Consider the following 22,858-nt stretch of genomic DNA (forward strand, 5'->3'; position numbering starts at 1 on the left):
ACACTTAGTTCCACTAGAAAATAAATTATACAAATTGTAAGATTATCTAATTGAAAAATTACTTTGCATGATAAATGACGTAGTGTGTCTTTGTAGTTGATAAATGATGTTTTTCACTTTATGGTATACATGCATTTCGTCAAATATTGAGCTCAAGAAAAATCTAAAATTTTAACTATTCAATGTAGCGACCGGGGCATCGCCCGGGCCACACACTAGTTTATCTATACCTAGTCTATACCTACTATTTAAAAAAGAAAACCAAACTTTATAAGAGGACATGTGTCTCAACAAAATGTCAAAATCTATACCTAGAAAGACACGTGCCTCATCTATTACTCTCCTTTAAAAATAAAACAAAAATAAAAAAAACTAACACCAACTCCTTCATCTTCTGACTCTTCCCCTTTCAACATTCCAAACCAATTAATTCTCCATTAAATTGGCTCACTCATTCAACCTTTAAATTAAGTGTATTTATTTTAGTTAAAAATGACAATTACTTCGTATTAGTATTACTAATTTACTACGGAGAGTACTATGTACCAAATCACATCATGTATATATCGGCGATGGATAATAGAAGTACGCACAAAATGTTTGTTTATAGATCCTTCATTGATTTGAATATCCGTTAATATATCATGCGAAGAACTTTATTAGAGTTGCACTTATCTATGCTGTATTTTCTTATGATGTATGATGTAGTAGTATGATTACATGATGGTTAAATATTTGTACATGGATGTAGTAAATGATGTATTTTAGGACTCATGAAAATAGCGAGATTCAAGTTTGGGCATGAACAAATTCACATATTACAAAATTCGCATCAACGTTCCTCAAGTGCCTGCGTTATATTTGTCGAAAAATTCTTGTACTTTTTATTTTATTTTTATGAGGAAATAAAACTTAGGCGGATTATCTGAAATTATCCTTACGGATGAAATACAGAGCGATTTCCTTCAATTTTGCATAAAGATCCAATAATTCCCTAAATACGTTACTTTTTAAGTTATTTCCCATCATACCGTCCACGTAAGCAAGGGAGAAAGAGAAGTAATTTTTTTTCCGGTTCAGCATTGAACCGCCATATGAGATAGCGGTTTCGTTTTAAAGCAAACCGCCATCTCAGATGGCGGTTCAATGTTGAACACCGCCAGGGCCGGCTCCGGCGATTTGGTGGCCCTGTGCTGAGCTTATCACTAAAGTTCATATGAGGCCCCTCTTTACATTCAATAACAAACTGTCCATTGCTTGCAAGAATTGTCAAATTTCCCGTCTTGAAACATATTTAATATATGAAAATTTATTCTTTGAACAACTTTAAGGTGGTTTTTTTGTTGAGAAAATGAATTAAATGGGTGATAAATAGATGAACAATATTAATTCAAATTCATATACTCCATGCTTCAATTTGCAATTAAACTGAACATATTACCAAGGAACAACAATCAAATCGGTATAATTAAACCCAAAATCTTCAATAAATCCTACCTAATTGACCAAATTCCACCGAGTTTATTTCTCCTCCGAATTCCAAATCAATCAAATTAAACCCAAAATCTTCAATAAACCCGACCTAATTGACCAAATTCCACTGAGTTGATTTCACCTCAGAGTTCCAAATCCATCAAAATACATCGCCTTGACCCAAACTGCACTAATTTTCTCGAAAGAACTACCTGATTTCAAAACCCTAACCAAAAATTGAAATCGAAGAATTACAATTAAGCACAACAACAACAATAACAACAAAAATCAAATCTTGAGGTTTTAGCATAAGAAAATTACCTGGTAGAGAAAGGCTTGAATGGAAGAGAGAGAAAGTGAGAGGCAAAGGAGCAAGAAGAGGAGTCGTTGAGTCGTGGAGTAGCTGATATAATTAAGGGAAATTATTGACTAATATTTGGAAATCACCATGGAAATTGGGAAGGAGAGAGAATTTGAAAAGTTGTGATTGTTGGGTTTGCATCTCTGTTTGTTTCCTATCACGACCTCACGGGGAAGGGAAAGAGAAAAGGTTTTTTTTCCTTCATTTTAGTCCAGCAACAGGTTTAATATTTTTGGGCCCCCAAAATTTTTGGGCCCTGTGCTGGAGATCCGACCGGACCTCCCAATGGCCGGGCCTGAACACCGCTATCTGAGATAGCGGTTTGCTTTAAAACAAAACCGCTATCTCAGATGGCGGTTTGCTTTGTAAATTATTTTTAACATGAATTACAGTTTAAATAGAAATATAACTTAGAAGTAACCTCTTATTACATCAATTGTGTCTGTAGCTTAGTGGTGGAAAGATTCTGTTTCTAAGCAGAAGGTCTTGGGTTTGATCCCTACCTACCGCGCTTATTTCTTTTTTACCATTTCTTAATATTAATTATAAACACTACCAAATTTAACTTATCAACATAATTGTTTGTAGCTCAATGGATAGAGCGTTTAATGCCTAAGTAGAAGGTCCTAGGTTCGACCCCTACCGTGCTTATTTTTTTTAACCATTTATAAATAGTGATTATAAACCGCTATCTCAGATAGCGGTTTACTTAAGTCAACCGCTAGCTGAGATAGCGGTTTAGTGCCGCTTCGTTAAAAAAAAAAGACCGGTTTTTAATGCTGACGTGGACGGTATGGTGGGAATTAAGTTAAAAAGTGGCGCATCTTGGGAATTTGACGTTCTTTAAACAATATTGAAGGAAATCGCTCTGAAATACAATGACTCCAAGAAAATATTTTTCGCAGAACTCTTATATAAATAAGAACACATGTAATACCTTTAAGATAACCAAGTTTTCCATAAAATAAAGATGTTTTAGGCTCATTTCATAGGTTTATTTTAGTGTAGTTATAATCTATTTTGGCTTAATTACATAATAGCTACTCAGCTCGTACTACGTATAACAATAAAACATAAAAACTAAATACGAACACTCACCAACCACCCAAATATTTTTTAAAAATAACACACATAAGATATTCTATATCCTAATATTAACCCGTGTCTTGCACGGGTCAAACGACTAGTTAATATAAAAAACATGTGTAATACTTCCTCTGTTCTAATTTATATGACACAATAATTTAGTCACGTTTACCAATGCACGATTTCAAACATTATATCTTCAATTATGGATAAGAAAAAATTATAGGAAAATTTGGTAATATTAATCCAACCTTTGACCGATTTTCTTTTATTAAGCCCACCTACGACATATTTTTTAATAATCTCACCTTTATTACCCAAAAACTTTTATTGGGCCCAACAGGTCATAAAACTGTTGTAAGCGGCATTATTTCTCTACATGGCAGTACTCTCTCTCGATATATTCAGTCATCATCATCAATTCATCACCATCTCGTTGACTTTTTCACCGATTACCGGCCACTTAAGCCCAATAAAAGTCGTCGGGTAGTAAAGGTGGGATTATTAAAAAATATGTCGTAGGTGGGATTAATAAAAGAAAATCGGCCAAAGGTTGGATTAATATTACCAAATTTTCCAAAATTATAAAAAAGTTGATATTTTAAAAATATTTATTGAGACGAATCAAACAAGACCCCATACGACTATGTTTTTTCTTAAGTATAAATCACAAATTGAAATCAAAAGAGCTTGTGTAAATAGTGTCAAAACTCCAATTGTGTCCTGTAAATAAAATAAGAATAGAGGAACTACTACTGAGGAAGTATATTGATATCCACGTGCAACGCTGTTTCATACGGAGTAGAAACTATTGTTAAATTTTTTTTTTGGTATTCCTTCTCAAGAGCCGGGAAGTGGTATATTTCCTCTTGAGTGTGATCATCAACCGCCCAACTTCATAGTCGAATTCCCTCTGTAAGCTCGCGCATCTCGTCTGAAATCAGGAACATCTCATCTGCAAATCTGCAATCTAGGGTTGCGACAAGCTCGGATTTTTGATAATTATTCAACATAGTGACTTCTCAGGTAAATCCTCTTACCGTAAGATGAATTATTGTTTTGGGTTTAATCCAATTTCTTCAATTTTATCTGAATTTCGGATTGCAATTTTATTTGTGAGATTGTTCGTAAACGGTCGATTGAGTTTTGGGGTGATTAGTAGTTTCAATTCTTCACAATTAATTCTCGAATTTTGTTAAGTTTTCGTCCTATTTCGTTCGTTTCCCCTTAATTTTTTCTGCATAATTGGAAATTTGGAAGAGTGTAGGGTTTAGCTATTTTATTGAGGGTGTTCATGAGAATTTTAGGGGAATTATATTGGAGTTGACAAGAGTTCTTTATGTATGGCTTCTTAAATTCTTAACGAAGGACAAAAATGAGGCTTTTTGCTTATTCAGTGTAGGTGAGTGGGTGCAAATTTTTGCTCTTTATGGTATATTGACATCTGAAATAATTTTTAATTTTCAAAAAAATTGAGGGGTTCATGATGCAATATTTTCAATTTCATAATAATAACATCTATAAAAATCTGGTACGATGAGAATACACTTTTAGACGAATCTAACAAGATAAGTTTTTAGATTATATACATTATATTATAAGTGGTCAAAGTTTTTTAAAGTTAGACCTACTGAATAGTAAATAGGAAGATCAATGGAAAACAGAGGGAGTATCATTTTATTCTTTCTAATGTTATCATATTCTATTTTGTTTGACTTAAAATATTATCAGTTCTGATGAATTGTAAAATATTGTCTTACTAGGTTAGTGCCCGTATTCTAAACAATTTAAATTTCAGGAAGAAATTTATGTTGCAATAAGATTGACAATGGACAATACAGTTCACAACTTACAGCAGTGAGGAATCCTCTTACATTTGCAATCTTACACAATATAAGCCAAAACTATTACCGGTGAAAACAATCAAACAACCCCTAATAATTGATACTCCGTAACTCGTATACATAAACCCTTGTTTTCGTTACTCCGGGTAGTCAATTGTAAATTGTAATACTTGGTAACTAATAAGGTCCATTATTAGGGACTTGAATAAGACTATATACAATAAGTCTAGTAACACTTGAATAACACCTTCCCCATCTTCCATGTTTGCTCCACACGGCAAGTCATGTCATTCATCCCAACAACAATGAAAACAGTGGAGTTCTCATTATCCGCTTCCCTAAAAGGCAGTAACTTGTTCACCCAAAGAGTATCTTCTCCAAGTGATTACATAAATAAAGAAGGGGTGAAATTTCAATTAGAAGGATCAATTGCAACTTTTGATATAAACCAAGATTTTCTAAATAAAGAGTAACCAAAGATGTGTGAGTAGAATATAGGTCCAATACATTCCATGGTGGTTAGGTATCTAATTTTAAATATCACCAACACAACATTGTCATAAACCATATTCCAAAACACCTCTCTAAGCATTTTTACATCTACTCGATTCTGAATATATACTAAACAACTTCAATCAATAGAGAAAAAACGCTAAACCAACCCCTATATATCTAATTTTGAAGGAAAAAAATTAAAAGTAGAAACAAAGAGATAAAAGGATGAAGGAAATATATCAATTAAACGGTAATGTGAGCAACCCAATTCTGAACAATTTCTATTTCCAAAACAAAATTTGGCCGCCTACAGTAACAACTCCATTCATCACGAAACATAATTATTCTGCTTCCTTAAACTTGAAGATGAAAAATGTGAAATTATGGGGGAACATCAACAAATATTTTTTTTTCATGTTCTAAAGATATGATAAATTCATCTTCAACGGAGAAGAGAGGTAAAGTAAAATGCAAATAAATTTTAGGAGAGAGTAAATGAAAAGAACTAAAAATGAGGAAGGGAAATCAGCATTCAGCAGCCTGTTCCTTAGCAATTTCCAATAACACGGAGGAAGAGGAGTATGTATTACGCATTTACGTGAGGTCGTGTAGACCGCTGGCATCAATAAGGGTAGTTCAGTCTTCTTTGAGTAGCATTAAACACTGAGCATTATGTCAGTGTATTTAGGCGGGAAAATTTTAATTGTAAGAGTGACATGTGTGCAGTTTGAGGGTAGGATGATGTCAGCGGCATTTCTATTAGTAATAGTTATAGATTGAACATCCCAATTTAGCTTCTATAGTTCTATTGTACTACGGAATATTACCTCCTATTCATAATATCCTTAACATATTTCCTTTTGTCCGTTTTTATAATGCTTTTAACAAATTCACTTTATTCCATTGGCAAACCCTCTTTATTACTATACCTCTCTTACCCCACAATATATTTATTCACTTTTTTCTTATACGCACCTTTGTACACACTATCTTTTACTTTATCCACCTTTTTCTTCCATTTACCTTAATTCTTATGCAAACAGTAAATGTTAAGACCAAATTGAAATTAAGGTAGTATATTTTTTTGATATTTAGTTCCCTTACGAGTTGGTTTTTTGAGGAATTGGATCAATATGTTTGGCTGTTTGCCAGTGTTTTTTTATTTTTCCAATGCCTTTAAACTCCTGGAAAAATGATTTTTCAAAGAAAGAAAGATCATTATGGGGCATCGTTGACACTATTCACAACTTATACTTTGTTTGTATTTGGTGATTTATTTTAAGGAAAAAACGTAGTGATATGAGATTTTGTTAGATTGGTATCAATTTATATTCTTTTATTATTAACTTTTTAAAATTTTTACTTATCGGCAATTAGTAGTTAGAATCGTGCATCGACATGCACGAAAAGGTGAAATGTTGCAACTAAAAAGTAACAGAGGATGTTTATTTTTTCATAGTATCAAAATCTATAAATTCTATAAATATATAAATAGATATATTAAAGGTCTAAGTTAATTAATAACTTTACAAGCGTAAAAGTTAAAATGAGGCATGTATAAATCACTAAATCCAGGAATGAACTCTAATAATAATTATATGAAGATGTGACAACTTATGTTTGACAATCATAAACAATTACACCGTAATTTGGTGATGTAATATTTTAAAAATTTGGGCTACTATTCTTTCGTGGATTCTGTTTTTCACTTCAGTATGATTGTAACTTTAAGAACTTTTTACTTTTCTGTTATATTTTTTATAATGTTGTTTTCTGTTTTCCGAACTTATTATAGTTTGACAGTGTGATTTGCAGATAATGGTTAATCTTATATCTTCTGCGGCATATGTCGATTTCGTGAGCAATTGGAAACATCCCGTACTGATGAAATGCAACAGTATCCGTCTATCCGACACCCTAAGATCCTTACCACTAAAATATGGGCAACTTATAAGGATGAGTTCGAGTGGGCAAACTCTGATTCACGATCTGGACTTTCGCTAACTCCAAATTTCATCCTCCCAGTGGAAAGGAGGCCAAATTTAGTACAAGTGAGTAAATCAAGTGACAGTATTCCAATAATTGACATGGGAAGAGGAGACATCAACAACATTATTGATGATATAGTAAGAGCATGTCAGGAGTATGGATTTTTTCTGATCATCAATCATAGAGTACCACTGGGATTATGTGAAAGCATGTTGTCTGCTGTTAAAGATTTGTTCCATCTCCCACCTGAAGCTAAGGCCCTTCTTGTGTCCGATGATCCAAGTAGAGATGTTAGGATTTGTAATCATTATCGCAAAAGTGATGATAGTAAAAGATTTAGCATGTGGAGTGAGATCTTCAAACATCCTTGGCACCCTTCGGATGATAGTTTTGCGACTACTTTGCCATAGGGGTGTAAACGAGCCGAGCCGAGCCGAGCTTTACCCTGTTCATGTTCATGTTCATTTAACTTATGCGAGCTCGAGCCCGAGCCCGAGCTTTTAACCGAGCTCAAAAATTTGTTCAAGCTCGGTTCGTTTAAAAGATTTTGTGTTCGTGAACTATTCGTGAACGGCTCATTTATTAATCGAGCCGAGTTTATAAACGAGCTTTCTTAAACGAGCTTTAGAGTATAACCACTTGAAAATCTAACAAATTATCATTATATCTAATAATAAAGATTAAAGTATACATTTCTTTATTTGATAAACAAACTAATAATTTAGAAAGAGTCAAAGAGCACTAATTTAGCAATTAAAATTTTATTTCAAATATTTTTATCCTATTATAGATTCCAAAAGTCAAAAACATGATTTTTATTTATATTTGAAAAACGTATATATGGTAAAATATGATACATAACATAACTAGACGAACTTGTTCACGAACATAAATGAACGAGTTGTTCATGAACATAAATGAACGAGTTGTTCATGAACTTAAATGAACGAGCATACCTATGTTCATGTTCAAGCTCGTTTATTAAGCGAGCTTCAAAAGTTGTTCAAGCTCGGCTCATTTAATAAATGAACGAACATGAACGAGCTTTAAACGAGCCCGAGCCCGAGTAGTTTATTGACCGGCTCGGCTCATTTACACCCCTACTTTGCCATTAGATCCTCCAAATTATAGGTATGAAATTTCTATGTATCTTTTATTATATCAACTTGTTTCCTGTTCTAATTTCATAAATTACAAGGCAGGGTTAGTGACAACATTGATCTTTGCAATGAGGAGTAATAATAGTGCATTGTTTTTTAGAACGAATTAGTAATTAAAGTATGTTGAAGCTTCATAGTGAAAGATAATATAAATAGAGGAAATGAGTTACATTGGGCAGTAGTCTGGATTGGGGGAGTGTTAAATGATCTAATAAGTTTACCTTCTTTTGGTAACCTATTATGCTTAAGATGAACATGGGTTTTTCAAAACTGATAACAACATAAATAGTGATCTGTCAAATTACAAAAAATTATGCTTAGCCTGGTTACAAAGAACAAGAGTGGAAGAGGAGTTTTCTGTATCAACTGAATACTGAATCAATGGAGGGGCATAGCCCCGGTGGCGTTGCCAGTAGGGGTTCAGTGGGTTCAACTGAACCCCTACTGGACTTCGTGAATCTGAAAAAGTTAATAAAACAAATATAGGTTATATACATTTGCGTGCAGGGTTAATGATGATGAGGAGAGTTGGCGCAGTGGTTTAACCCCCTAACTAATACTTCGTATCAAGTAGATGCTGGATCGAATCTACCCAAGACCCCTTGCTCTTCTCCCTTTTTCTTTAAGTTTTTATTCTTTGCTTTTCTATTCTAGTTTTGTCCATCCTTTGTTTCTCTATTTTTTTTTTAATTATTGTTCTTTTAAAAAAAATAAAAAAATCTCAGTAGTTTAGGAGGCTTTATTTTTATTTACTTTCTTTTGAAAAATCTGATCAATTAATTAACCATTTTTTTTTTAAATCCGAACCCTTAACGGAAAATTCCTATCACCGCCATTGCCTAGAAGGTGATATCCACAGAATATTGGAAAATATTTATGCCACTGAAATTTTAGTTATAATTTTTATTTTATTTCTATATATATTTTTGTCTCTTGTAATTCCTTCTTTGGGGCTAGAATCAGACCATGAGAAACGCAAAGGCATACATTTCACTATTTCAGTCATCTTTTCTTTCTCGGCCTTGTTTGTTTAGTATCTTGAGTTGCAGCAGCTAAGCTGTTTTTTTCGGTTTTGTTTGTTTAGTATCTTGAGTTGTGGCAGCAGTCAAGCTGTTTTCTTTGAACTGCTGAACCATGGTGTAAACCTGCAGCCATGAAAGTAAAGATCATCCATAACTAGGTGTCTAGGTTCGAATACAGAAATACTGGTATGAAGAAAGTAGCAAAATTGACTAATTAACCAAAGTTTAATCCATATGAAATTTTAATCCATATGAAATCAATCCAACCTGGGAGTACCTTGTCAAGCTTAAACTACAAGTTCACTCAGTGAAGAAGAATCAAGAAAACCAATCTTTTGTAAATTAAATGCATTATATGGTATCGTATTGTCGAAGAAGTATCAAGGTTGTAAGTTGAGTTTTTAAGTCCTTTTGTTTTTCACATTTGCTTCAATGGAATTTAATCATTATTGTTTTGATTTTTATTCCTTAATTGATTTATTTCATTGACTTGATCACTACAGGAAGGTAGTGACAGCATATGCTAAAGAGATTGGAATTTTAATGAGTGAGCTCTTAAGTTTGATGTCTCAAGGCTTGGGAATGGATGGAGATTATTTACAAAGGAGAATGGGAGTAGAACCTTTATGTAGGGTGCAAGCTAATTATTATCCACCTTGTCCAAATCCCGATCTTACACTTGGATTAGGGGTTCACACTGATCGAGATTCGCTCACCATTGTGCTACCAACCCCGAACGTCGAGGGTTTATCATTTTTATGAAAGAGGGTCATGATAAAGGTCGCAAGTTGCGACAACATTTAGTTGTCACAATCTTACGTGTCGCAGTTTAATTGGTACATATAGGCGCCACGTAGGCTATGTGTCATAAGGATATTTTTACTATCAATTCAATATTTTTACTATGAAAATATGTAAATAGATTAATCGATATAAAAAAGGAAACAAATTAGAATATTAAAATTTTCTTACCTTTTTTGAATCATGTATAATGGATTATATAAGTTAAATATTTTAGTTTCCAATTTAAATCATGACACATAAGCATGTCATGTCATCATTGTGACACAGCTTAAAGGTCGCGTGTTGCGACCTTTATCATTTTCGTATGAAAGATAACAAATGGATAGTGGTTGATCCTGTTCCGAATGCATTAGTGGTTAACGTAGGCGATCAACTTCAGGTTCGTGCCTTAATTTCATTTTATTTACTGCCTTCATTCTCCCTAAAATAAGATTTTAAAAATTTGTGTTTGGGTGTAGGTTTTGAGTAATGGAAGATACAAAAGCGTGTTGCATAGGGTTGTAACGAATGAAAGTCAAAGCAGGATATCATTAGCAATGTTTTATGGTCCGGATAAAGATGCTATGATTGGTCCAATTGAAGATTTAATTGATGAACATCATCCTCCACACTATCGGAATTACTACTTTAGAGAATTTCTTGAAATGTATCGGAAGCAAGAAGGCAAAAATCGTAAGATTAAGGAGTTTTTTGAGATATAAACTAGTACTCCTTCCGTCTCGGAATACTCAAAACGATTTGACCGGCACAGAGTTTAATGCATTGTAATTGAATTATTATTTAATTAGAGAATAGTTGGTAGTTGGGTAATTTTTTTTTAATATAGATAATGGGATGTGTAAGTGGATAGGAAGTAGGTGGGTCCTTTGATAAGTGAGAAATTGATATAATATTAATAAAAGTTTTCATTTTTAGAAACGTTGTAAGTAATCCGGAACACCTTATAAGAAAGTGTTTCGAGTATTCCGGGACGGAGGGGGTATAATCTGTTAGAAAGTGAATGCGTGTTTGTTTTGATATAGATAAAATGATTAGCTCTGTTGATACTGAATTAACATAATTGTGTTAAAAGTTTAATTTGAACTAGTAAGTGATAATTAAAGCCAGACAGACGCAGTCCCGGCCCTAGGGCAGGGCATAAGAGCAATTCTAGTAGTTAAAAAAAAAGGAACATGCTCACAAAAAATAAAAATACCTGATAATGTAGCCAAGACTTTTGGACTAGTTCCTCTGTTACGGTATCTCAAACTGAACAACAACTCTCTCGAAGGTGATATACGTTATTGACTAACTTTAAATCTGAATTGCTTGTATTGCTACTAGTAAGTAGTAACTACCGAGTAATAAAATAAGGCATTTACATAAGAATCCTGAACCAAACAAAAAAAAAAAACTAAGAAGTGGAGCTTGAGATGGAAACAAGGGAAGCAGTCCATGGCATCCCTTCATACCCATATTTCCAATCATTAAGTGCACCATTTATGTCGACCCGTTTTAACTTCCCATTATGTAAATCACAGCAAACGAAAGCCTTAATGTGTTTACTCAAACCTATTAGGATTTCCGATTCATCCTCCGAGTAAGCGTACGGTAATGGATGGCAGTATGAATACACACTTCTTGACTGTGGATTCTCAAGATTCCGATTGTGTTCCAATTCAGTTTCTATCGCTTGTTTGAGTGAGAGACGATCAATCAATTTAACCCATTCACGATTTGAACCATAATTCTTCAAAACCCATATATTCATGGTATACTCAAGAAGCTTAATCTCAGGCTCATCTGCAAACGCAAAATTCAACCTACAGTTTACCAAATGCAAACAACCCTTTAAATTAACTAACTCGTATGGGTACATACGAATATCGGGCAGTGGTATAACCTCATGGTACTCTTCAGTTTCGAGGTCAAAACCAAATATACAATTCTTATTTGTATTAGGTTTTCCACCTACCCAATACAAAACATTATTACTATTAGATGTAACCATTGTCCAACTCTTGTTACATCTATGTGGAGGAGGTTGTACACTTTTCCAAGAATTTCTCTTTAAGCTGTACACCCATGACTTAGCGGGTTCTATCCCTTTACCAATAACATGTCCGTCTCCGTGTGGAGACGAATAAAATATTTTGTAATCGTCGCTCATGCAATCATAACCAAACCCAATCATATGATGCCAACTGTAATTGCCATGGTTTGGTACTATGACGTTGTTAAACGTGGTGTCGGTTATAGGGTTACATACCGATAACCTTATACTGTGGATCATCCGTTCAGGATAATCACGATCTATTTTTCGGAAACAAAGCAAGCCATTGCAAGAACCAACACCGGTAAAATCACTAGGAACGGAATTTCTACCTAGCTTTTTCAGCTTCAAAGTGGTAGAATTCTTGTGAAAATTTGTCGAATATAAATGAGATGGTGAAAAGAGGATGAATGAGGTGGAATTTGCATTATGAATTTGAAATTGGCCAATGTGAGATTTTATGAAGCACGGGCTTTTGATTTCATCACGCCAACGCTTACAAACGCACTTGAGACGGAGGAGGGGTTCAACCGATATCCTTTCGAGAATATTAGATTCGAGCTCTAATGGAAGGCGGCCCGTGCAATATGACGTTACCCCATTCTTCTCCTTCTGTTTCGTCTTTAATAGTAGAATTTTTCTGAATAAGTTGCAGTACATTGACAAACAACCCACGTAATCTGGAGATTTGTCCGCCATGATGAATAAATACAGACAGAGGATAAATGTTGTAGCAATTAATAGAATGATGTCCATCACTTTTTGATGGAGATTGGGAGATTATATTGATGATCGTTATAATGAATTGAAAACCCTAAATCAACCAATAAGTTAAGTGGGTGATGATAAAGGTCGCAAGTTGCGACAACATTTAGTTGTCGCAATCTTATGTGTCACAGTTTAATTGGTACATATAGGCGCCACGTAGGCTATGTGTCATCCGAATATTTTTACTACCAATGCAATATTTTTACTATGAAAATATGTAAATAAGGTAGTCGATATAAAAAAGGAAACAAATTAGCATATTAAGATTTTCTCACTTTTTCTGTACATATATAATATGTTATATATAAGTTAAATATTTCAGTTTCCAATTTAAATCATGACACGTAAACATGCCATGTCATCATTGTGACACGTCTTAAAGGTCGCATGTTGCGACCTTTATCATTTTCGTAAGTTAAATATCCTAAAAACATAGAAGTACGTAGTATATATATAGGACTCTATTATGGGAAAGCCCATTGATTATCTAAACCTACTTAATAAATAAAACTAAATGTAATTATACGGAGTAAAAGACAAGTATTCGTATTGGAATGAAAGACGGACAAATTAATTACGAGCCAAAACAAAAGCTGAGGGATTACTGATAAGACAGTTAGGAAAAAATAGTTTCCTAATCTGTGTGGAAAGTGAATAAGTTTAGACGTAGTACTGTAATATTAGAGTCCTAGTACTATGTTAGTTTATGAGTTAGAATTGGTGTAGAATAATACTATCTACACGAGTATGTACTAAAAGGTCTACCTTATTCCTCAATACTTAGATGGTAATCATATTATTTTCGACAACTTTTGTGTAAGACGGTCTTACCGAAAAGACCACTTTGACTGCTTAACTAATTGGCTATATTGATTAACTAATTGGTTTTATTGCTCAACTAATTAGTTATAGTGCTTAACTAATTAGTTCCATTGCTTAACTATCTGGTTTAAGTGCTTAACTAATTTGTTCTATTGCTTAACTAATTGGTTCTATTACTTAACTTATACGACACAAATATAGTCTTTTGGATAAGACCGTCTTATATAAAAGTTTGTATATTATTTTATACACCTAGGGATATGATGTGCAATATATTTACAGGTAATATCTGTTAGGTTGTGCAAACTCTCTAATTAGAGTGTATTTATTGATCAATATGTATATGATGACTATAATGCATTTGTCCTAATCGTGCTAGGAAGCTTAATGTGAACCAAATTACAATCCACAAATCAAATTTCAAATTCCGAATACTTTCAAACAAGTAAATTGAGCCAAATTAAGAACTTCAAAGAGGTCATAGGATTGATAGAGATATTTGGTGAATTTTGAAAATTTTATGGATATTTGGCGAGTAAATCCACAACTCATGGGTAGTTTATGAAAAATCCGTAATGAAAGGATCGATATTGATAGAGAATAAAGTTCTCCTCAAATGTTTAAGATGATTCACATTAAGCTTCCTAACACGACAATTAATCTTAATCACGAGTTCAGTCTACTTGTGAAAGGCTGAATATTTAATAAAGAAAATTAAGCCTCAATTCACACAAGCTTCACGAACTCGAAACTACCAAATCTATCAAGCCTTTTGCTAACTAACAGCCTACACTAATGCCCAACAAGTAACAACATTTACAAATTCAATTCCGACTTTGGTAACTTGGTGACCCTACTTTCCTACTTCACAAGTTGCATCAAAAATTCTCCTTTCACATACTCCCTCCAAACGGGGCAATCGGGCAAGAATCTATTGTGGGCTTGATTTAAGCCCATGAAAGAGTTGTTGGATCGTAATCTCATTACGAACTCTTGGACTGGGCCTGACTCATGAAATGGACCTACTGGTGATTGAACTCTATGAAAGATATTCTCCTCATCGGATTCATTTATTACGAAGTGAAGTATGATTTTTCGGAGTACTCCGTTTACTGACAAATGACAATCCTATTCCACATTTCCACTCCGAAGACTTGGGCACTGTTTGTTTTAACTTAATTAAATTTATTTTTGCTGAAAAAAACTTACATGTGCGTAGATTATCCAAAAACTTATTTTTGCTCAATTGAACTTCTATAAATTTATCTGAAATTTGTACGAAATATAAAATTATCTTAACTTATTTTTGCTGAAAAAAGTTAAAACAAACCGAGCCTCTCATATAATTCCCCAAAATAACATGTTATGAATGAAGGACCTTTTTGGGCTTGAATGTCGATTTGAATGACAATTTGATGTTGAAATAATGAGAAGAAAGTGAAGGAATAAATTAAAACATACACAAAGATTTAAGGTGGTTCACTCTTCAATGAGTTGCATCCACCTGGGGGAGTGTTTGGAGCTTGTATTACCCTTCAGTGGAGAAAGAATTACAAAGAGGAATTCTAGCTATGCTTAGATCTAGGATTTCAACCTCACTTGTGTTTCTTTCTCTTCATACTGAAAATTTCATTACATCTGGTAGTTATAGTGTTAGACATCAAAATAATCTAAGGCACAAGAAAAGGCCACGTCGATTGAGGCTTGCGGAAAAAAACAGTTCACCCGCGGGGTTCGGTCGAACCTATAACAGGTTTGGCTGAACCAAGATCAGGTTTGACCGAACCTACCAAAAGTTTGGTCGAACGTCCAGAATCTCCATGTTAATAACGTTGGTCGAACCATCAAAAGGTTCGGCCGAACTTCCATCAGGTTTGGTCGAACCTCAAACAGGTTCGGCCGAACCTCTCCTGTTTCAGGACATCTTCTCGTAAAATAGTCATAACTTCCTCGTTTCTCATCAAAAGTAAGCTTATGACCATGCGTTGGAAAGCTATTGAACAAAACTTCCAGGTCCATTTCAAGTCAGTTCTTCCAATATAATAACTCAAACATCCTTCAAGGAGGATTCGAGGCACACGTGAGACGTGACCAGGGGCGTATCTTAGTTAGTGGTGGGGTAGGCCCGGCCCCCCGGCCGGAATTTTTTTTAGCGTATTTTTAGTTAAGCCCCCTAAAATATGTGTATTATTATATAATTACATAGTGTATTGCTTAATTTTTTTTCTACCAGCCCCCTCGTAAAACCGTTCAAGATCCGCCACTGCACGTAACATAACAACGTAAGAAGATAATTAGTGGCATTATTACAAATCTTGTTGCTGCGATTCAGATTACGGTTAAATCACTTTTGGAAAAATACTAATCACACATTTTGCAGTTTTCTTAAGTTTGAAATTGAAATGCGTTGAAACAATAAGGATGGAAAAACGGAAGGAAGATGGGAAAGAAAAAGGAAAAGAAGAATGAAATTGACAAATAAAGGGGGTTCAAATAATGTTCAATAAATTCGTGCATAACAACGTATGATGGTCAACGCCGGAGTTTTTGGTCAATCAAATTATGGTGTTTGGTGTCTTTTTTATTCAATTTCAATTTTATTTTAAAGTTTGATAAAAGTCAGTAGAAAACTACTCTAGTATTTTTATTGAAGAGTCTGGAGTTTGCCGGTTTGGAGTTGAATCTAAGGTATAAAATCACCTTTATTTTAAATGAGTAGGAGGGGAAAATAAAAGGGTGGATATTAATGAGAAAAAATAGGGAAATTTTGAAAAGATAATATATGAGCTGTTGATTTTTCATTCAATGGTTGATATTGCTCAAACTCTACCTTGTAGAGTTATTTTTGAACTTTAAATGATCTAAAATCACGGGGTAGAGTTTTAGGAGAATGAAAAACTAAAGAAAAGAAAATGAGTAGGTGGATGGTGAGAATTAACTCAAGAAAAAAGTGGAGAGGAGAAAATTTTCGAAAAGGAAATGGCGCAAAGTACATAGGATATAAAAAAAGGAAAAGTAAATTGAGACGGAGTAGCATAATTTGATACTCCTTCGTTTCATAATGATGTTACAATTTAGGTTTTTGACACTATTCACAGTTGATGCAAAACTTCTAAATTCTTTCTAATCCAATATATAAGAAAAAACATATTCACGCAATGTTTGATTCGATTTGTCTTAATGATTACTTTAATAATATTAAATTTTATAATTTTTAATATTATATTAGATATGAAAATGATATAAAATGTGCATTGACAAACGTAAAAAAAAAATATACCAGAACATTGTTATGGAACAGATGAACTATATTATATAGACCCAAAAAAGCAAGTAAATGTGCAAAAATCTTCAAATTAGTTACGCGTGAAAGTAAAATTTAATTAAACTACAAACCATTAAGAAGGTACCAACATACGGAATACAATTTAAAGATCATAGATCAATTTAACTTACGACGCAAAAGAAACAGGATTACACATTATTTGAACTTAAAACAACAATAAGAACACGTCAATTAAGAAGGTACTTCAGATCAATGTCATAAGCACTAGCACATAGGAAAGTGGCCGTGGCATAACAATTAACCGCAATGTTTGTAACAGAGGCAACGACGACGGAAACCGCGGCAACGGCCACCGGGGAAACCCTCATTTTTGCAAACATTAGCACAGTTGCTCCTGCTCACACATATTCCCTTGAACCTGTAACTTGCAGATTCGCATATCCTTGCTTCCGCCACCTTTGTCCCAATCTCTGTAAGAAAGACAATTAAGAACATGAATAAAGAATACAGAGATTTAACATGATTCATAAACAATATGTTAGTTACGTTCACATGCAGATATCTCGTATTGGGGGTATTGGGAGGTTGCAGTAAGGGGACTTAACCGATTAAATACATATTCTAGCATAACATTTAATAACAACGTATTTTAGCTAAGAAAACTTGTTATAGTACGTCATTTGTAACCTCAATATTTTAGGATGATTAAACAATATTAATATGGTGGATCGGAGTACTTTATGCATATTAACGAAGAAACTTATTACTGTCTATGAAGTTGCGGATTTTGAACAGTTTTAGGAGGGACTATAGAAACATTATGCAATTTATACAATTATATTTAAAATATTAGGGTTGGAATTAGAAATAAATTATGGAACTTTTCACCAGCCCATTTATACCATAACTAAGAACCGCCACTGGGTCTGTGTACATATCTATCAATGGTTAGAATGAAAAAAAAAAAACATCAAATTCATCTAACCTTGTTGCCCCCCCTTAAATAAGTTAATTATGAGTTTTTTTAGCTTAATTGGTCATGGCCAATCATGAAGTCAAGTTCTTTAAAAATAAAGCACGGGTGATGATAAAGTTCGTAAATGACGACTATTACAATATTTATTTAAACAAGGTAGTTCAAGACTCATCAAATTATTTTTACAGTCATCGATATACTTTTACTACGACAATATATATTTAAATAAGGTAGTCCATAAAAAAGAAGGAAACCATATATATTACTCATTTTATCTTGTAAATTAAAAAATAAAAATTACAATCTAATAATATTATATATTTTTAATCTATTTGGAAAATATAGTTACAAAACAAATAATTTGTCGCAAATTTTGACTTTTATCACTTTGCATAAATCAAATAAGAGCAAGTGATATATGCAAAGTATTCATTATTTGTGATTAGTAGGGCGTGAGATTAATTAATTAAAAGCAACAAACAAATTAAATATTTGAGCAGAATGATTTAATTGGAAATAAATAAAATGAAATTACGAGAAAGAACATAAACCTGTGGACAACACAAGAACAAGCATGAGAAGAACAACTGAAAACACACGTGAAGAACGCTCCATTTTATTCACTCCTTAATTTCAAAGTACGAGGATTATATTTTGTGGCACACGATTATCACTACCAACAACACACTTCTTTATATAGCCGAAACTTTGGTATTTTTCCTTTTTATTTTTAATTTCTTTTAATTTTATGTTTATTAAAGATAGATCTAGAAAAAGCTGCTGACGAAAAAGAAATTAAGATCGATCTAGAAAAAGCATAGATGAACACACTAAAGTGACTCAGATCAAATTATGTAGTTTTCTTTTGCGTTGGCTGCCATATTACACGTTCTTATGTTCACATACACTTTCTAATATTAGAATATTAGTACCTCCGAATTATAATGGACGTTTACTTTTTTTTTTTTTTTTTTTAAGTTTGTTTCATAATGTTTTTTACGGTGTAATATGTTTCTGCATGAAAAACTACAAAGATAATATTTTGGGGATTAGTTTAACCGTTGACGTGTTTGACCGTTGTCTCCTTTTAGTCGATCACCTATATGATCGGTAGACCATCACAGAGTGTGTCTGAGAGATCTTTGTACGATATAATACGTAAATTAGATAAGTGAAAAGAACTAGAGAGAGATAGTGACTGATTTGCTTTTTTACACTACACCACAATAAGCTTTTAACAACGTTTTTTTCATTTAAACATAGCGCTTTATAAGGGCTGTGAATTACTAGCGCTGTTAAAAAAATAATAGTGCTTTTAATAAGCGTTGTTGATGTTGCCACATTTAGCAGCATTTAATATATAAGTGTTGTCAAATCTCTTGTAATGACAAAAACTTTAGTGCACTCACCAACCAATTTAATACGAAGTATGAATTAAAATTAGTAGCATTAAACTAAAAAACGATGGTATTTGTAAGCGGATTCTATATTTTTCGTCGGGCTTTTTTTATTCTATAGCTCTTTTTAGTTAATAAAGTACATGTAATAAAAAATAAAAGCAACCATTTTAAAGCTGATGCTAATTTAACAACTGAAATAATATGATTCAATTTCATTTCTATCATATCAAATAAGAGTTTCACTGTCTTATAACTTAACAACATGACATTGCCAATACTCGTCCTTTGAATCTTAGGACCACCTCATACAGCCGGTTGCAAGTTCCAACACGTCCACCACGCTGATCAGCAGCAACATTGCTTGGTGGAAAGACTTGAAGTCATCCATACCCATCCTCGGACAAACACAAAATAAATGCATGACATTAGACCTTCACTTAGATAAAAACACTAGAACATTTCGATCTTAGTAGATTTAATGTACTAGGGAATCCTATATTATTTCAATTAGCATATTCTACAGCTCTGCAAGATAAATATGGAAAGGTCCGAGAGGCCAGTCTTTCATAACATGTCTCCTTTCTAGCAAAATGATAATCGTGATACAATTTATAGTAATTTGTTTTGATTTCAGATGGTACTCACAAATTCAAAAGTACTCACACCATGTACAACATGTTCAAGTCACTCACTAATCAATAATATGTAAGCATATCAATACCATTTACGTAGTACTTTTATACAGTACGTACATCTCTTATGCAGAATTGCAGATTAAATAATTTTCTAAGCAATGGATGCATTCTTCCACTCTAACACAAATACTGGTCATGTTTAAGAGAAAGTTAATGAAATGCGGGTGTGTAACATACCTGGGGACCAGGATAGACTCTAACAGGCCATCCCAAGGGCCAACTAATATTTGGTTGAAGCAATGTGTATTCCTGCTCTAGTCCAAACTTGTTGAAGAATAACTTTTTGGCTAAAACAAAGGATAATAGAGTGAAAGAACAGAGGGAACAAAATAAAACTGTCAAATACTTTGTGGTTCTATAAAAGAGGTGTCCTGAATATATAATAGGAAAGCTCCTAGTTGAAGCAAAAATGGGGTCGTATTTAAAGAGAAACTCTTCTTGCATATGATGGAAGGTATTGAAAACACCATATGCAAAAATTATAAGAATTGTAACGCGTTCATCTTATCAGCCCCACACACCACACTACTGACTAATGTTAGAAGATCCGTGAACTGGTTGTTCAAGAAAACTACAGGGATCTGACAATCACTTTTTCATTAATTATTTAAATATCAAACTATTGTAATTATTTTTATTTAACTCAAATTTTATCAACATCAATTCTCAAATCACATATAATTACCGGGGCATCGTCGGGGTGGCAATAACTAGTTCTCATTCAATTCCACATCATCCTCCTCTTCATTAATTAATCATCATTGAATTTCACAATTAGTTTCAGGCAATGTATCTCCCATGTAATCCTTCAAATTTATGGTTCTTGAACATCACCAAACTTCAATTTCACCTTCAATTGGAATTAAAAATTGAAAATTCTTAATTTTGCATTAAATTCAAAACCCCCTCAAATTAGTATTAATCTTCAATTTCACCATTTTCTCTCCATCTTTAACACTACAACATACAGGATCAAGGAGGGCGAAAAAAGTTGCCCTGCTTGATCAAAATATGTTGAGAAGCTTAGTAGAGTACATATATTCACCTAATTTTATCAACTGTAAACATCTAAGGCTACTATTTGGATTAGAAAAGCTTGTTCAAACTAAGATCAGACATATATCATCCAAAACAATCATAATCAAATCTGCTAAAAGTTCATAATCAAATATCCATCAATAAAATTCAAATAATCTCAATAAGAAAAGAGCCAAATCGTCCATATTACAACAACAAAAGCGCAATAAAACAGAGAGTTGGGCAAATAGTGATGAACTAGAAAAAAAAAAATCAAAATCAATATGACACTAGTAATTTGCTTGTACATCTCCTAATTCGTCACTTAATTAGGTCCAAATTTCAAATACCAGCCCACACACAAAAAAAAACGCAAAGAGAAGAAGAAGTTGAGCAAATACGATACCAGACGAACTCCAGAGGAGCTTCAGATATGAGAAAATACGTGCCATTGGACCGAATTTCAGGCGAACTCAAGCAAATTTCAGCAAACTCAACCAACTTTCATCTGAACTCAACCAAATTTCAACCAAAACACATAAAATTAGGGTTAGCGAAATTGAAGACGGAGAGAGAAACTAAACTGGAGATTTAGGGGAGAGAAAGGGAGAAGAGAAGTTAAATTGAAAATTTAGGGAAGGAGAAAGCTAAAATGAAGATTGGGAGGGGTTTTAATTTTGGTATTCTTGAAAGAGAAATTGGGGACGACGGAAGAAACCTTCTAATCTCTGGTTCCTAAGCTCTGAAATTTCAAGGTGTTTGACATTTTTTTGTTTTTTTTATTAAATTGATCAAAGAGGACGACTTTTAAAAGTCGCCCTTCTTATTATTGTTAAAGAAGACAAAACACAAATTTCGCCCTTTTTGTTATTATCAAGGTAGGCGATGTACGTTTGCCCTGTTTGATTTGTTTTAATAGGTTCAGTTGCCCTTCCTTTTACAAAAAAATCGCCCTCCTTGCTACTGATTCTTGTAGTGAATAGCTTCCATTTACAAATTAATTTCCTCCAAAACCATCAATTAATAATTGCTTAAATCATGTTAGTTACTCTTTATTTGCACAAATGGTCATTGATATTCTATCTCTCATCTCTTTAGTCAAACCTAACTAGCTTTATTTAACGCACTAGATTCGATAAGAGTTTTGCTACGGTCGTGATCTAGAGATAGGTATGATTCCGTTTTTTGTTCCTGTTTTTATCAATTTTTAGGATTAGCATTGATGTATTGCTCTTAAACATGTTTTGTTTCCCTTTTTAGGTTTAAATTGATGTATGTTATTATTTTTCAATTTATTGTTTTCGAATACTGTATTTGTGGTATTGTTCATTTTTATTGTTCTTGTTTTTATCAATTTCCAGGATTAGAATTGATGTATTTCTTTTTAACATGTTTTGTTTCCAGTTTGAGGATTAAATTGATGTACTATTGTATTTTTAAATTTATTGTTTTCGAATAATAATTTTGTGATTAGAATAATAATTTTGCTACCCATCGGCAATGTGTACTTCGTTCTTGCAGAAATCGGGAAAATACAATACATACATGATACATGTACATCAAATTGGGTGTTTAAGCTTTAGAGGAACTGAATTGAGATTGTCGCGAGATAAATTTGACATATGGTT

The 22,858-nt window shown here is 33.3% G+C and overlaps 2 protein-coding genes and 1 pseudogene across 2 annotated transcripts; 1 reads left to right on the forward strand and 2 right to left on the reverse strand.

Annotated features, from left to right (window-relative positions):
- The first annotated feature begins 7,076 nt into the window (after positions 1-7,076).
- On the forward strand, positions 7,077-10,935 carry LOC110796706 (protein DMR6-LIKE OXYGENASE 1-like; annotated as a pseudogene).
- Positions 10,936-11,627: 692 nt separating this feature from the next.
- Positions 11,628-12,965, reverse strand: LOC110797123 (F-box/kelch-repeat protein At3g23880-like). Its single transcript, XM_022002221.2, has one exon. It carries the CDS (start codon positions 12,963-12,965, stop codon positions 11,628-11,630), a length of 1,338 nt encoding a protein of 445 aa, XP_021857913.1.
- Positions 12,966-17,216: 4,251 nt separating this feature from the next.
- LOC110796713 (defensin-like protein) lies at positions 17,217-18,828 on the reverse strand. Its single transcript, XM_022001804.2, has 2 exons — positions 18,670-18,828; positions 17,217-17,612 (listed from the first exon to the last, which is right to left on the reverse strand). The coding sequence occupies exons 1-2, from the start codon at positions 18,731-18,733 to the stop codon at positions 17,440-17,442; spliced, it is 237 nt and encodes a 78-aa protein (XP_021857496.1). The 5' UTR covers positions 18,734-18,828; the 3' UTR covers positions 17,217-17,439.
- Positions 18,829-22,858: the final 4,030 nt, after the last annotated feature.

The sequence above is a fragment of the Spinacia oleracea genome, chromosome 3, assembly GCF_020520425.1.
Source record: "Spinacia oleracea cultivar Varoflay chromosome 3, BTI_SOV_V1, whole genome shotgun sequence".
Classification (NCBI taxonomy): Eukaryota; Viridiplantae; Streptophyta; class Magnoliopsida; order Caryophyllales; family Amaranthaceae; genus Spinacia; species Spinacia oleracea.